This window comes from Aegilops tauschii, chromosome 1, assembly GCF_002575655.3.
Source record: "Aegilops tauschii subsp. strangulata cultivar AL8/78 chromosome 1, Aet v6.0, whole genome shotgun sequence".
Classification (NCBI taxonomy): domain Eukaryota; kingdom Viridiplantae; phylum Streptophyta; class Magnoliopsida; order Poales; family Poaceae; genus Aegilops; species Aegilops tauschii.
The window spans coordinates 485,968,279-485,984,513 of NC_053035.3; the positions used below are offsets into that span (position 1 = coordinate 485,968,279).

Below are 16,235 nucleotides of genomic sequence, written 5' to 3' on the forward strand. Positions count from 1 at the left end.
TGTGATCCTCTAACATGCGATCGAACTTTAGCTTCTCCTTTTCACTTTCGCACTTTTCCCTTGCATCAACAATGACCCGGCGGAGATCATCATCGGGCACATCGTCTGGTTCCTCTTGATATTCATCAGCTTCCACCGTTGCAGCATCACCGTATTCAGGGGGCACATAGTTGTCATCGTCCTCTTCTTCTTTGCTGTCTTCCATCATAACCCCTATTTCTCCGTGCTTGGTCCAAACATTATAGTGTGGCATGAAACCCTTATAAAGCAGGTGGGTGTGAAGGGTTTTCGAGTCAGAGTAAGACCTCGTATTCCCACAGCTAGGGCATGGACATCACATAAAACCATTCTGCTTGTTTGCCTCAGCCACTTCGAGAAAATTATGCACGCCCTTAATGTACTCGGAGGTGTGTCTGTCACCGTACATCCATTGCCGGTTCATCTGCGTGCATTATATATAATTATGTGTGTCAAAAGTAAGAAAATTAGACAAGTATCTATGTAAAGTAAGAATTTTTTTTATTCAGAAAGAAGATAAGAACAAGAGGCTCACCACGGTGGTCCCGACGACGAGATCGGCGCGGGCGATCGACGGAGGTGAAGACGGGGAGGGGCGTGACGGACCGCTAATATAAACCTAGACATATCTCGGGAAAAATGGAGCTCAGAGGTCGAGCTTCGAGAGGAGAAAGCTTAACTAGTGTGGCTCGGGCATTTCATCGAACACCTCATGTGCATAGGAGGTGAGCTAGAGCACCCAATGCCCTCCCCCTCGCCGGCCAGCAAAAAACAGAGCATTGTGGAGTGCTCTGCTCGTCGGCGATGGGGTATATATATAGGCCACTCATTTGTCCCGGTTCGTGGATGGAACCGGGACTAAAGGCCTTCCTTCTGTCCCAGTTCCTGCCACGAACCGGGACCAATGGTTGTGGGCCAGGAGCGAGGCCCATTGGTCCCGGTTCGTGCCAAGAACCGGGACAAATGGGCCCAGACGAACCGGGATCAATGCCCACGAGGCCCCGGCCGGCCCCCTGGGCTCTCGAACCGGGAAAAATGCCTCCATTGGTCCCGGTTCGTGGCAGAACCGGGACTAATGGGCTGGCCAGGCCCGAACGAAAGCCCCTTTTTCTACCAGTGATTGCTTGCAAGGCTTATAGTGATGTGCATTACCGAGAGGGCCTAGAGATACCTCTCCGATACTCGGAGTGACAAATCCTAATCTCGATCTATGCCAACCCAACAAATACCTTCGGAGACACCTGTAGAGCATCTTTATAATCACCCAGTTATGTTGTGACGTTTGATAGCACACAAGGTGTTCCTCCGGTATTCGGGAGTTGCATAATCTCATAGTCATAGGAACATGTATAAGTCATGAAGAAAGCAATAGCAACATACTAAACGATCAAGTGCTAAGCTAACGGAATGGGTCAAGTCAATCACATCATTCTCTAATGATGTGATCCCGTTAATCAAATGACAACTCATGTATATGGCTAGGAAACTTAACCATCTTTGATTCAGCGAGCTAGTCAAGTAGAGGCATACTAGTGACACTCTGTTTGTCTATGTATTCACACATGTACTAAGTTTACGGTTAATACAATTCTAGCATGAATAATAAACATTTATCATGATATAAGGAAATATAAATAACAATTTTATTATTGCCTCTAGGGCATATTTCCTTCATTTTGCCCTCCTTTCTCTTATCCCTAAGGAGGCTGATGTTTCTAGTATGAAGAAATTCAGACCTATTAGTCTTCTTAACTGCAGTTTTAAGATATTCACCAAAGTACTAACTAATAGGATTAATACTCTTTTAAACATATTGATTTCCTGTAATCAATCTGCCTTCTTGAAAGGCAGATACATTTTAGAGAGTGTGGTTACAGCCCATGAAGTCCTGCATTCTATACACACAGGCAAAGAACAAAGGTTTAGTGCTTAAACTAGATTATGAGAAAGCTTTTGATTTTGTTAACCTAGATTTCCTCACTGAACTTCTGTCCTTGAGAGGTTTTGGGAGTAAATGGATATCTTGGATTTCTGCTATCACTAGAAATGGGTCGGTGGGGGTGAACGTGAATGGTTTTGAAAGTGATTTCTTCATTACCACCAAAGGGCTTAGGCAGGGGGACCCTGCCTCACCCTTACTTTTCAACCTAGTGTTGGATGTGTTGTCTAGGATGCTTATGAAAGCTGCTAACAGTGGGCTGATTAGAGGCCTCTGCGCTAACATTTGACAAGGAGGGATAATTTGTCTGCAATATGCTGATGACACCATCCTTTTCTTGGAAAATAACTTTGAAAAAGTCTCGAATCTAAAGGTGGTGCTCACATGTTTTGAGCAGGTCTCTGGGATGAAAATCAATTACTCAAAAAGTGAATTGATCCCAATTAACATGACCTTGGAGGAAACTCTACCTTTTGCCAGCACATTAGGGTGCAAGCAAGGGGCCTTCCCAATTAAGTATCTAGGCATCCCTTTACATTATGATAAGTTGAAAAGGGAAGATCTCCAACCCCTGATAGACAAAATCCTAAAGAGGATAGCAGGTTGGAGAGGGAAGCTACTCTCTCATAAAGGTAACACTACAAAAAAATACACTTCCGTGATGATACGTGTTTGTCATAGTAGGTCACGTTTTGTGTCATGCATGTACATCCATGACGATTTTATGACAGAATCAAGATAGTCATACATGTGCTGTCGTAGAAGTGTTCCATGACATTACCAAAATTATCATCACGGAAGTGTCCACTTCCATGACGATAAATCGCGCGTCATAGAACTGCTTTCGTCAAGGGTGACCGACACGTGGCATCCACCATAACAGGTCATCGTTAAGCTATCGGGTCCGGTTTTGGATCCGATAACCTGTTAACAGCCCGGACCAATGGGGATTTTCCACGTGTAAAATTATCATTGGCCAGAGGAAACACGTGTTGGTCACCATTGAGACAGATGTCATCCACTCATTGGATAGGAGGCGCCTATGATACATCGACACGTGGCACGACCCAACAGAGGCCCATTCCGGTGAAAAGGCCGGCCCGTTTGACTTGGTCAAAAGGTAACGGGCCGGCCCACGGAAAGCGTGTTAACGGCCTGTTCGTATATAGCCCATTTACGGCCCGCTAACTACCGGCCCGTTACGACCTATCGGAATTAAGCCCAGTAGCTTCATCTGGGCCGTCCAATACGATTCCAGCCTGTTGTAACTTCCGGCCCATGTATGGCCCATGATGTCTTTCAGCCCATATGAGGCCCTTTGTAACTCTCGGGCCATTAAAGGCCCGAGATGAAACTGGCCCATAATAAACAGTGTATCGCTTTATACCCATTAATGACCCATTATTCCGTCTGTCGTTTCTAGCCCATGTTAACTTCGGCCTTCTAAGGGCCCATTTATTCTTGGGATCATTTCTAAAATTCGGTTAGTTACGGTCTGTTACTGGCCTGTTCCATTTGTGGGCCAAGTTCAGCCAGTGGTTACATTCGGCCCGTTTGGGGCCCGTTAACCCGCTGGGCTGTTTTCATACCGTTATCAAATACGGCCTATTAACGGCCCGTTATGGTCCATGAATAGTACGACCCATGTTTGGCGAAATGATTATACGCCCCGTAGAAGGCCCATGTATCCTACGGCCCGTAGAAGACCAATGGATCCTACGGCCTGTAGAAGGCCCATGGATCATACGGCCTGTAGAAAGTCCATGGATCCTACGGCCCGTAGAAGGCCCATGGATCCTACGGCCGGTAGAAGGTCCACTGATCCTATGGCCTGCAGGAGGCCCATGGTTACAACAGTCCGTGTGTTGCCATGATTATTGTGGCCTAGTTACCTAAAATAGGTTATTGTGGCCACTAGAAAAACGCGAAAAAAGAACTGCAGTGACTACAAGCAAACAACTAAACAAGACAATAAGGAAATAAATAAGCAAGCAACTAACGCTAGCTTATTACAGCTATTACACATATTACATCCACCAGGCATCAAAGTTCGCCACCAGTGCAAATATAGGGAACAAAGCAGCATATTACATACACTGGCTGTCAAAATTGGCCACCAGTGCAAATAAACACGGCATCAAAGCAAGTCCATAACTGAAACAACTTCAGAAGAGCTCAAGAAACGTTATCCTGGGTATCCACCATGCTGGCAATAAGCTTAGCAAGCTTATTAGCTTTGTCCTGTTTAGCGCTAAAATCCTCCAACGCTTGCTGTTGCACCAGAAAGTATGCAGGGACTTCCGCAGTCCTTCGGCTTCTTGTCGCAGCACAGCTGATCGATGTCTTTCAGCTTGTAGTTGAGACTCAAGAAACCGAGCTGATTCAAACCGTGAGTTTGAATAGCTTGTGCAAGCGGTAGTGGCCAGTAACTCGAACAGTAAACCAAGATAGGACTTTGGGGTTGCCTCACTGTCTTCAAGATAGTTTTCCTTAGCTGTTTTATCAGCTTTGTTGGAGACCAACAAGGATGTCTCACGAACCTGAACCTTATCTGCATTACTTCCTTTATTATTGCTTAATAAGGCACTCTTCCCCAATATTCTGTCAGCATTCTAAAAGAAGAAACAAGCAGACACATAACATGTTTAACATGTACTAGTATATGAAACTCATTTCGGTGAACCAGTTTATTAGTAAGGTGGACAAGATTAAACTACCAAGTCTTTTATTGCCAAGTAGTACATTATAAAAGCATCAAACAAACATATATCTATGTCCTATGGTCATTGCATTGTCTTGCCAAATCAAAATAGAGACACGGTTCAAATCATACCAGTTCAAGAGAAAGCAGCACTGAAAGAATACAAAGCGTGGGAAACTACACGACACAACAAGATTTCAGATGGGCACCATGGGTCTACATGTACAACAACACTATTGGCCCTGTTATGATGCTAGTGATGTGCATGATATGAGAACTCAACTATATACACAATTGAAATTGAAATGAACAGAGCTATTTAAGAGCAAACCTGTTAAAGAAACATGCGTAAACATACCTGTTGTGCCATTGGAGTTTCGATTGGATCGTTCACTTTAAAAATAAGTTTGTATGAGTAAATACAGTGATACAAGAGCAAAGCAGTATGCACGATAGCAATGGAATCTTAAATGAGAACAGTTGATCTTCAGGTTTAAGCACTTGTTCTACATGAACAGAGTACAGTAAGACGCAAGCATGTAGTACTTAAAATAAAATGAGCTCATAGACCTTACCACATTCTTGGTTCGGGACTAGTAAAGAACAAGGCGTTCCCAGTCATCGTCCAGTAAATGTGTCTCAGGAGAACGTAAGGGAATTTGATGAGTTTCTTTGCCAGTGAAGTACGTTTTCTTTAGGTAATTCTGGTACTGCCACCAAGCATTCTTGAAGATAGCAGAGGTATTAGCACATGTTACCTCATCCCGAGTTTCCAAATCGGTCCTTCTCTATAGAGAAAAATGAGAAAAAAATTTGTATTATAACCATGATGGAGGTAGAATGTATGGGACAAAGCAAAGTAATTGCCATGAATACGAAAGTGATAATGTGATCACGAGCTGCAGTGGTCTCGTTATCTGTACCATACGAGTCTCTCGAGATGGGCCGCGGAGGTTCGCTATTTACAGCTGGAAATTCAGTTGCAGATTTGTTTTTATGGCCCATGGCCCAGCTGTCGGAAGGAATAATGGATACGCCGTTAGTCAGGCCCGCCACGGGACAGAAAGTCTGGGTCGCGGATCAGGAATTCCGCGACCAAATGAGCCAGCTCGAACGAGAATCTGGACGAACGGCGGCAGCAGCTACAGTCATTTAATGCAACCACCCGTTGGAGCGACCAAGCAATGCATACACCCGTTGGAGCTACCAAGCAATGCATCCACCTGTTCGAGCGACCAAGCAATCTTCTCCGGCACGGTTCTCGTCTATATTATGCACCTCCATCCCAGTGGTCGACTGATCACAAAAATCTTTGGCTGTACGAGTTCGCATCCTAGCCGTTTCCACCAGCAGCTCTACCATGTCCGCATCATCGTCGTCCGTAGGGCAGGATGAGATCTTGCCCCTGGTTCCTCGTACGGAGTGCGGCGGCCGAGTGTACTCCTGGATTGCTCGATCTGGAGTGAACGCTGGTCGTCGAATGTACAAGTGTGTGAATAAGGAGGTAAGTTCCACAGCGCATAATGACTCCATCTTCATCTCGAAATCGTACTGATTTCATGCTACGTCTCTGTTGTTCGCAGATTTGTGGATACATGAGATCATCAGATGAGTACCGTGCGCAGCTGATCGGTAGCGAGCTTCTTGGAGATCGTCAGGCTGTCCCCGTGCATATACAGCAGGCAGCTTACTTGCATCGTCGAGCTGTATCTGGCGAGCCAGGTGAGCAATGGAGGCGCGGAGGGGAGGTTGCGTCAGATGTCCGACTTGAGCAGCAGCCATGGAAGGGGAAGGCTCGGGCATCCCAGGGAGGTCAACTGTCGGTCCTGAAGGTGCTTGTTATGTTTGGGCGCACTGCTGGTGATCGCAGTGTTTATGTTAGCGGCACTGTTCAAAATAGTTTACTTAGTAGGTAAAAGATTTGGTCAGTTGACCGGGGGATTGCAATTATCTGTATGGTGTGGTGTGTACCAGAACTATGTAATCATGCATGCGGCGATTAATAAAGAATCTGTTTGTTGATCCAGAGAATATTTTTTGCTAACCAAGTTCTCTGTGTACAGCCTGCCTTCCAACCTACCACTGCCCTGCAATAAATCGGCCACACCAAACTTCACAGGCAATTGTTGGCCTTATCTCATTATCGGCTTCCGTCTTGTGCAGCTGGCTGCTTGTTCCACAGTTGTCTCCAGTAGCTTCTCATGCCCGTGCTCGCCTCCGGCAAAGAATCACCATGGATCTCGGCGGACTCCCTGAGCTGCGGCTGGTCAAGTACGCCCGGTATGCACTTAGATTAACTCCCATCGCCAGCTCCTATCAGGCCGCCCGGGGGCGATTATCTGTTTTTATCGTTTGTTGGGTCTGGATTAGATCTGAGGAATCTAGTGTTTGCTTGCGGAAATCTCGCCATGATTTAGCGTTCTATATGGGTTGAGTTGTATTGTAGATTCAGCCCGGATCTCCTTCCGGATCGTATGAATCAGCCCCAAAAGCTTTGACCGAATTTGTCCCCGCCGACGAGGGCACACATGCGTCTGCCCCTTATTTTCTGAAGGTTGTACTTTAGCACGGGATGTACAGCCGTGTGTTTAGCGTACAGACTGCATGATTTTTAGCAGATAGATTGCATGATTTCTGCTGTTTTTTTAATGATTAGCATACGATTTTTTTGTGCAGTCTGCAATCATGTCTGACATGGCCAGTTGCGATGGGGATGAACACCCTGAACGAGTTCTACCACAACAAGCCGGACAATCGGGTGGCGGGGTTCAAGGACAGGCGCCACCGACGCCAACTTCTAGAATTTCAGTTAAGAGAGCCGTTGAAGTAATTCAATCATTTGATGATTACAAGAGGTGGTTGGTAACTGAATAGGTTTTGGTGGTATGCTGAAGCTCCCTGCCATACTGAAAATGAACCTTAAATTCAGTGCATGGTTAATGAGTAAAGTCAGTGTTAAGCACCGTGCTATTATACTGTTAGCCACGAAGATTCTGAAGTTTTGGGCAGATGATGTGCACAAGGTTTTCGGTATCCCATGCGGTCACCGGAATGTAAGAGGCCGTGATGGTTTTATAAACCCTGAGGCCATACAGTTCATAAAAAACACACTTGGGATGGACAAGACAGGGGCGCACAGTCTCAAGGCGGCAGAGCAATTCCTTCTCAGGGACATAAGTGAATCATCTAGCAAGCTTGAGAAGGATTGCTTTCAGATTGCATTCGTCATTTTCGTAATGGGTCATGTTTTGGCCCCAACAACCAAACATGACTATGGCACGATAGACTATTGGGGTGCACTTGCTGATACGGAAAGTATATCACAGTTCAACTGGTGCGAGTATGTTCTTGAGTGTTTGATGGAGGTAGTCCGTCGGCTAAAGAATGACATGACGGCAGGCAACATGTCTACTAATTTGGTTGGTTGCCACTTGTGGTTACATGTTAGTTTCTGTAATACAATCCAGCAGAGTATGTTCCTTGACGCAACACGCCGTCTCTCATTCCCAATTCTATTGTTTGCAGGTGTTTTTCCTCGACAATGTTGATTTAGGGATGTTCAACAAGAAGCATGATGTCCTCCCTCGGATAAGTGACTTTGACCAAGCAACCATGAAAAATATGATAAGTATGTCAACTGACATTGGCACCAGCGTCCTGTCATTCTACAACTGTAAGGTGATGACTCCATAAGATAGCAGTTCTTTCTCATTTTCTATTTTTCAAATTATGTTTGTGTTCTCACGGCCCTAGTTTTCAAAATCTTCAGTTCCGCCATGACGATGACGTATGCTATACTCGACGGAAGCATCCAGAATGCGATCCTAAAATCAACATCCAAGGAGCAGGCTTTGGCAATGACGACGTATGTATTGGTGATGATACGGCAGCAGTGGCAATGGGAGTGAATGAATCGTCTCCCAATCTGGAGGTGCAAACACCTCTTCGCGCCCTTGGACCAATTGATTTTGCGCAGCATCTACAAAGGCGGTACCCTAGCATGGTGAGTCGGTTTTTTTGTCATCTTTTCATGTTCTCCAAGTTGAAGTTCGGCGATGCTAATTTGATCTGATATGTGTCATGTACCAGGCGTCGCATCTTCTATCTATTTTGTTGAGGGAGCAGAATGCCAGGTGCCAGCGCGAAATCAATACAGCCCGTGCTAATACCCAGGCTGACATGATCAAGTTTGTCGATAAACTCATGGATTTACTCAGCACAAGGTGCATATGCTGCACAGCTAGGGGCTTTACTAATTGCCCAGCTAGAGCTGTTGATATACCAACAGGTCCTTCTTTTTAGTTAAGCGGTTTGATTTTTCCGCTGGTATCCTTAGGCTTGAAAACTCACTTGATGTATTTGTTATCAGGAGCGGAGGTGTTGAGGACTCCTGCAGGTCCTAAAATTTCTGGAGTGAGACTTGATATGTCGGCATGCTCCGGTAATTTCAATTTTATCTAGGTACTGACCAATGTGTGTAAATACAAACCCTTTTAAAACCATGACACACTGTTCAAATATGTCAGATGGCAACCCCACGTTAAGGACGACGCGTGATGAATCAACATCTCACCAGCAGGAAAAGAGGCAGCGGACTGCCGAAACGACTATGATATTTCTTAGAGATCAAATTGAATGCTTTGCTAAACATGTGCTGCAACAGATTTGTGAGTTGTTCATTGATCTCCCGAATGATGGGAGCACCACTGTATTTGGGGAGAGGACGAATGGACTCCCAGGACGCAAATATGTTTATAGGCCTGGTTTCCAGACTGGCCCCTGGACAAGGGGTGTTATCCCTTACCCTCCAACGCCAGCGGTTAAGGACCTTTTAGTTGAGTTCTTTGCCACGTCATCAGCTCACCACCTGTCAAGGTACCAGCATGATCTGATCATCATTGTATTGTCTTGAAATTGTTGTACCAAGCTGACTTTTTTGTTCTGTTTGTTGTTGTCTACGGCAGGAACTTTCTTGTTCATGAGAAACCTCGGTTCATACGCATATCAGGGGTCACATTGAAAGAACAGCTGGTCGGGGATGCGGCAATCGACCATGAGCTCATGTCCATCATCATCCGTCGTTATTCCCAGGCGGACCAGGAAGCTGACAAGGAATCACCGTATCTCTCATGGAGGCACCCAATTGAACCTGAGTTCTCGGTTAGTTTTTTTTGTGAAAGTCGCCTTGGTACACACATTACGTCACAAGTGTGACAGCATCTTCTCGTTCAATGCAGACTTTTGTCTTATCGGATTTCGATTATCTGCACACAAAGTCGATTCAGAACCAGCTATGTGCTAATGAGCTGAAGTATGATATTACATCATCACAGCTGGTAGGTCCATTCCGCTAGTTCTGCTTTGCTTTTGCATCCAGAGTGCATGTGATTTTTCTGATACATTTCTTTGGCTTCTGTTAGTTCTTCACTCCCGTGCCTAGGCCTGAAGGTTGGATGGTGGTTTTCTGGGACATGATCAAACGGTTCATCACCGTCATCGATCCTCTATACACCAAGCAATGCCCACAGCCTCCGACACAGCAACGAGATGAGATAATTGCGTGGAAGCTTCACTATGCTCTGTTCCACTGCCTTAATGAATACTATGCTGGATGGCCAACAAGCAAACATGGTTGGACTGTGAAGTTCATGCCAGTCAGTGACAACATAGTTACTCGGTAATTCATCAACATACTACTGTCCGTGTTTGTTCATTTTTCTCCTCGGCCCCTGCCGCCAAATGCATACTCTCATCACAACTGTTCTTTCTTCTTATGTATGTGCTAGACATGAAACTGGTGCTTGCATCATCCATATTGCTCGCCAATTTGATGGGGAAAAGCTCAAGTTGCCCATCACGAAGGTAAGGTTCCTCTTTTAACTCCACCCCAGTTTACGTCACATTTCAACTCACTATTACACGATGGCGTTGTTGCACAGCACAACATAGCGAAAGTGAAGCGGGAAGCACTACACCAGTGCATGAAGCTCCAGGGCAACTTCTCATCACTTGCAGGAGACGCACTTTGGCATGTCCTCGCTCCATCAGACTCTCCTTTCGACTCCACTTGAGTTATTATCGTCCAAACCCATGAATAAATGTAGCTTTTGCACTTGTTCTAAGATATTGAACCGTTTGTTTCCAGTCCAAGTTAGAAACATGTATCCTCAGTACTCACTGTAGTAATATTCATATGTTGGTTCTATGGGACCCACCGTTCAATATCAACTTCCATAGTTTTTCACCGCGATGCCGGCACACCCTCGGAACCATCTCGATGGATCTAGTTTACCGGCAGCTTATCTCATTAGTTTGATATCCGATAACATTCGCCACATGCTTCACGATCTAGTAGACTACATGGAGTCACTTCACTCCAGTACAAGGGCCACACAACTGATCCGCGACACCAACTCTATTTAGGTTGTATGTGGTCTATCTAAACGGAATCCACTCGTTTGACTTGTGCACCATGAAAATCTCTGATCTGAATGCACACACGCATGGACTATCAATAGGACCATGTTTTCATACTGCTTCCCATCTTCAATTGCAAATCAAATGTAGTTCCATGAAAGCATACACATACACAAATACTATGGGGAGCATACACTCTCATTGACATGGATGCAGTGCCACACGCTAATTCGTTCGAATAGGTTCAAATTCATACACATTCAACATAGCATACTGGGTAACATCGCCCCAGATCACTTGCACACCAGCACTGTGGGATGCAAGCTAAATTTCAGGGGGATATGGTCTCACGGAATAACAATGACCGGGGAAACCTGGAAGCATCACCACACCACAGAGACTGGGATGGCAACTAACACTTCCTCCCCCCGGCACACACCTAAACATGATTAGGCCTGGAGCAATTCTCTCGTTAACTGACTGGCATACGTTTCACCCAAAATGAGATCCATTATCTTCAGCTTAGAAAGGCAGGATGTCCTCCAGCATGAAGTCTGGCAGTTCAGCCCTGTTTCCCCTCATGGAGATCACCTCATATGCTATTGATTGACGCAGGTACAGCAGACGTCCCTGACCATTTAAGTTCATAAGTTAGATATCCCAGGACAACAGCAAAATACTATGTCGACTAAAGTAGGGCACATACCGGTGTGAGTATAGTCTGAAGGTACAACCCAGTGTGATTCCTGATGTAGTTGATAATGTGTAGCCAGCTGTCCGCACTGCAAGTCAGTAGTGGGAATCGTGGTTAGTTATGGAAAATTATCATCAGTTGCAAATTCAGAACTGTTCAGTCATATCAACATACATCTCACAACTTTCATGCATGGCGGTGTTGTAGCTGATCCTCCACCCCTGAGACGGGACGTACCACCCAGCGATATTTGCATGGATGCATCGACGAAGACCCTCCAGAATTAAGTTTGCATTGTCTTCGTGCTTGGCCTTCATCACTTCTTTTGGTGATGATGTCTCGCATGGGTCCATCACCAGCAAGGTCTTCTCCTCCGTATCCACCACATATAGCAACCAGCTATTCATCATTGGTATTGGTAACATCAGCTGCAAGTTGTTATGATAATTAGTAGACATACTAGCACTGGAATTTGTCATCTCCATTACTGTGACATCACATTTTACCTTCTTTGTCCAGTCAAGCCTGTAACCTAGTGATTCGGGACTCATCATGGTATTCATGTAGTCAAAGTCCAAGCTGGCCCCCCTATACATTAGTGCCAGCTACAAGAACACGCAGGACATAGTTAGCATGTAGCGGGACGAATGAAAACAATTTGACTCCATAGAGATTGCAGATCTTACCACAAAGCGAAGATCAAATATGTGACGGAACCTGATCTGCCATGTCCCATACATTTTCCCTTCCTTGTAGATCAGCATACGTGACACAGCTGCCCACCCAACTGAGCTAACTTTCCCGCCTGGTCCAAATTCCTTCACAAAGTCTTCTCCTGAAAGGACCACCAGGTATGGCACAAGATGCTTGTACCACTTCCTGTATTTCACACGCATGGGCAGGCACTTATCAGCAAAGCATCGACTATGTCTATTAAGACCACATAAGGGATGCAGAATCACAGCATAACTTACTTGTTCCGATCTCTAGAAGTGCTGCCTAGCATTCTGTCCCAGAAATCCACAATATTGCGACCAAGAGGCTCTTCGTGCTTCAGACCGACCTTTCCTGGGAATTTATCTCCCATTTCAGGATTGAAAAATGTTCTCACCATGCCCACATTCAACCTCCGATTGGTGGCCATCCGGCTGGATGCATTGCCTGCCCCCCTAACCACTGTAACGCCAATACCATCAGCTGAAACAACATTTCAATCTTACTATCTTAATTTATCTCGGACATACGGGCACTAGTGTCATGAGCATATGAGTTAAGGAAAGACGATGCAAACCTCCGGCAGCATTCTCCATTTTTGCTTCCTCCCTTTGGCCATCTGTTGTATGCGTTGGCACGTCAGTTGGCCCTGTGATACACACGGAACAACAAGTCACACCTTCCACTAGTGTAAGTTTTTATTTCACAAATCCATGCTTAATTAAATCATAGGTACCTTGTGCAACTTCTCCACCTCTTCTTGTGGCTGTAACTGAACTCTCTCCCCCGACTGCAACTGCAATCGCACACAACTAAGTCAGCTATACGGGTAGCAGAAACACATGCACAAGTCAGGTAAGAATTATTGTTGGCTTTGTTACTCACTTGTAACCCCTGGGAAGGCGTGATCTTCGGGATGCTGTAACACTGTTGTTCCCCGTGTTGGAATTCCATCAGTCTACTGCCTCGTGCGATTGTTTGCACTTTGACTTCTGGCGACTTGAGCTGCTGTTACATCTGCATCCTTGTTTTGATTCTCCGCATGGTTGTTATCATGAAGGTCATCTTCATCTGAGCTCATCACAGGTGATGGCCCCCTACTCCTTGGAGTGCGTCTTATCCTCTGCCGACACCTCCTGCTCCCCCTGTTTGCACTTCTCTTATGACGCCTCCTACCTCCTGCAACAGATGGGTTGTTCAAAGCCACATCTATGTTTCTGACACCTGCATTCCATGACACAAACTATCTGTCAGCCTGCTGCACTTTTTTTTACATGTTGCATGCCCAATCATATGTATGCAACAAATATTATAATTACTACCTTCATCAGACTGAGCTGGATCTTCAACAATGGGGACTGGCACTGATATGCTAACAAAACCCTGAGGTGGAGTTGACCCAACACAATGTATCCCTATAGAAACATCATGTTATTTCCACCAAACTATGCCAACGCAATTATCATTACACATGCTACTGTGCTTACCATTTACCACAGTCTGGTATTTCAAGCTTTCAGTCACATTACCACCACTTCCAGGCATGGATCCCAGGAACTCCTCACCTGCGAATTTCAGAAGTTTTTTTAGGCAGTGCTCATACATGCAGTATAGATTGCCTCTGTTCTAATTTCCACTGAAAGTGCTCACCGTTAATGTTTGTCTGAAATTTCAGGCATTCCGGGATAACGTATCCGTTCAGAGTTGCATGAACGTCAGCATCACCTGTGTAGCATGCAAAACAAATTATTACTTTTTGGAAAGCACGCCTGTACAGAGAATCGCCTGCGTTGCAAGCAGTGCATATACCTGGCACTTGGTTTCGAGCATCACCGGCACTGTGATCGCTGCTTGTTACATGGTCTACGAACTCCTCTATAAACGGCTCATCAACAACTTCAGTTTCAGCAATCTGTGTGAAGTACATGTTGCCTGTGTGGGTTATGGGCACACTTGTCACCAAATCGATAAATGGGACCTCCATCTCTGCATCACAGGTCATAAATAAAAAATCTTCGTCAAAACACAATAACACATGTACTTGAACACACACATCCAGTGGAGGCACTTTACCATTTGCATCATACAAATTTTGTACTGACGAAGCAAACAGACCATCTGCTGCATCGGCTGTGCTCGTTGCAGTTGTATCATCAAGTAGGCTGTCATGATGCATGTCCAGCATTTCATCGTATGATCCCCCACTAGGACTATCTGGTGTCAGAGCACGCGCTCGATTAGCTTGTCCTGAAGCGACAACACCCACATCTCTTGCACCTTCATTTCCATCTCGGTTTTGCCGATCTAAGTCCATTGCCACTCCTTCAGCTGTTCAAATGTGTATGCATCTACAATGTCAGGAACCATATGGATGAAGTGGCAAGGTTTTTCGTTTTTGGTCATTCTAACCTTGGATATCGGACGATGCTTGCAGGAATCTAGCAATCAGCGCTCCATGGTTGCTGAAATCATTTTCCCTCTGCTCTGGGAGAACATATGGATCTGAATCTGGTAGACCACTATCAACGATAGCGTGCACAGGTGTCCTTGGGCTATCTTCCAAAGCATCGTTCTGATTCCTAGCCATGTCAATTCCTTCTGTTCAATGAGCAACATCTTAATCAGGTTAGGTTCCCCTATAAGAATGATGTGCCTCGGGAAACAATATGCACATACAATGCATTATTGCACTACTTTTTATACCTGATGCCACTATGTGAGCAGTTATAACTGGTTCAGCTTCTTGTTCCATGTGAATAGGGGATCCAATTTGTGCTGCTCCATCGGGGACTAGGGGTAATGCTGTTTCAGAGTTCATTCTGTCAGTGGGTATGTTTCTAAACCAGGGATATGGCATGATGATTTTGCACTCCCAACATTACCTGACATGGTCATCAATGGAATTTCAACCGGCGCCACTCCCCGCCCACGTTGCTCTGCAAAAAAATAATTGATTTCTCCTGTCAAAAGTATGAAACCTTACTTCAGCGGTCAAGTTATACCAGATGGTCTATTACCTTGGTGATGCATGATTCTCGACCGGTTCCTACCTATGCGTTCATACCGACTCCGCATGTCCTCATCACTGTCTGATGACTCAAAGCCAATATCTGGCTCCATCACCTGTTTACCAGGGTCATCTGCTGCAATTTCCGCTATGCGGCTGCGGCGCCGAGCTTCGTAGCCTCCTTCCTCAATTACCACAGGTGGCAGTCGTGCTACACGTGCCTGATCTGCAAGGGATGCATCTGCAGCAACAACACAGTTTGTTAGATCAGAAAGGAGTAATTTTGTAATTTTCTGAATTTAGTTCTGAACTTGGTTTTTACCTATTGCTGCAACCAACTGTCGATCATCTTCTGAAGAAGTGTCGTAGCTTTCATCGTCTTCACCTGTTGCATTCAGGTGATCAGATGTAATTCAAATTTTACTTTTCTTATCACAAATGACAGAACATGTCATAACCATGTATACGTACTGAATTGTAAACCTATGTGTTGGGGAGGTACCTGATTCACTCATTGCCTGGTCTGCGACATCACCAGGCATGCTAACTATAAGTGTGCCAGCAATGTCCCCCTTCGGTATGGTTAACAGGGCTGATCAGCTGATGTGCATCTATATCTGCGATGGTTAGTGATGCACCATTTCTCTCTGAACCTTCTGTCATTAACACATTTCTGCTGGTCACTGCATGGTCGCCTTGAACTGTAACACCCAGCTCACGCTCGTTACGAGATGCTTCTTCTTGG

General features: G+C 45.3%; 1 protein-coding gene and 1 pseudogene across 6 annotated transcripts; one reads left to right on the plus strand and one right to left on the minus strand.

Annotated features, from left to right (window-relative positions):
• Positions 1-846: 846 nt before the first annotated feature.
• LOC120972976 (small nucleolar RNA SNORA57) lies at positions 847-978 on the minus strand (annotated as a pseudogene).
• A 5,785-nt stretch (positions 979-6,763) lies between these two features.
• LOC120966053 (uncharacterized) lies at positions 6,764-16,004 on the plus strand. Of its 6 annotated transcripts, none has more exons than XM_045229619.2 (14): positions 6,768-6,938; positions 7,335-8,101; positions 8,184-8,336; positions 8,428-8,661; positions 8,748-8,946; positions 9,028-9,099; positions 9,185-9,533; positions 9,623-9,818; positions 9,896-9,994; positions 10,079-10,335; positions 10,445-10,520; positions 10,598-10,686; positions 14,918-15,108; positions 15,244-16,004. In XM_045229619.2, exons 2-13 carry the CDS (start codon positions 7,544-7,546, stop codon positions 15,057-15,059), a joined length of 2,424 nt encoding a protein of 807 aa, XP_045085554.1. In that variant the 5' UTR covers positions 6,768-6,938; positions 7,335-7,543; the 3' UTR covers positions 15,060-15,108; positions 15,244-16,004. The 6 variants fall into 6 exon arrangements, with proteins under 6 accessions (XP_045085569.1, XP_045085554.1, XP_040247560.2 ...); XM_040391626.3 differs by having other exon boundaries at positions 6,769-6,938; positions 7,335-8,077; XM_073502108.1 differs by having other exon boundaries at positions 6,772-6,938; positions 7,335-7,466.
• The last annotated feature ends 231 nt before the right edge of the window (positions 16,005-16,235 follow it).

Bases quoted from the DNA above. Each gene is read 5' to 3' on its own strand.
- LOC120966053 (XM_045229619.2), top strand. From the start codon at position 7,544: ATGCTGAAGCTCCCTGCCATACTGAAAATGAACCTTAAATTCAGTGCA. The intron at 10,336-10,444 runs GTAATTCATCAA...TGTATGTGCTAG, and splicing joins AGTGACAACATAGTTACTCG to ACATGAAACTGGTGCTTGCA. The intron at 10,687-14,917 runs GCATGTCCTCGC...CGATGCTTGCAG, and splicing joins CTTGCAGGAGACGCACTTTG to GAATCTAGCAATCAGCGCTC.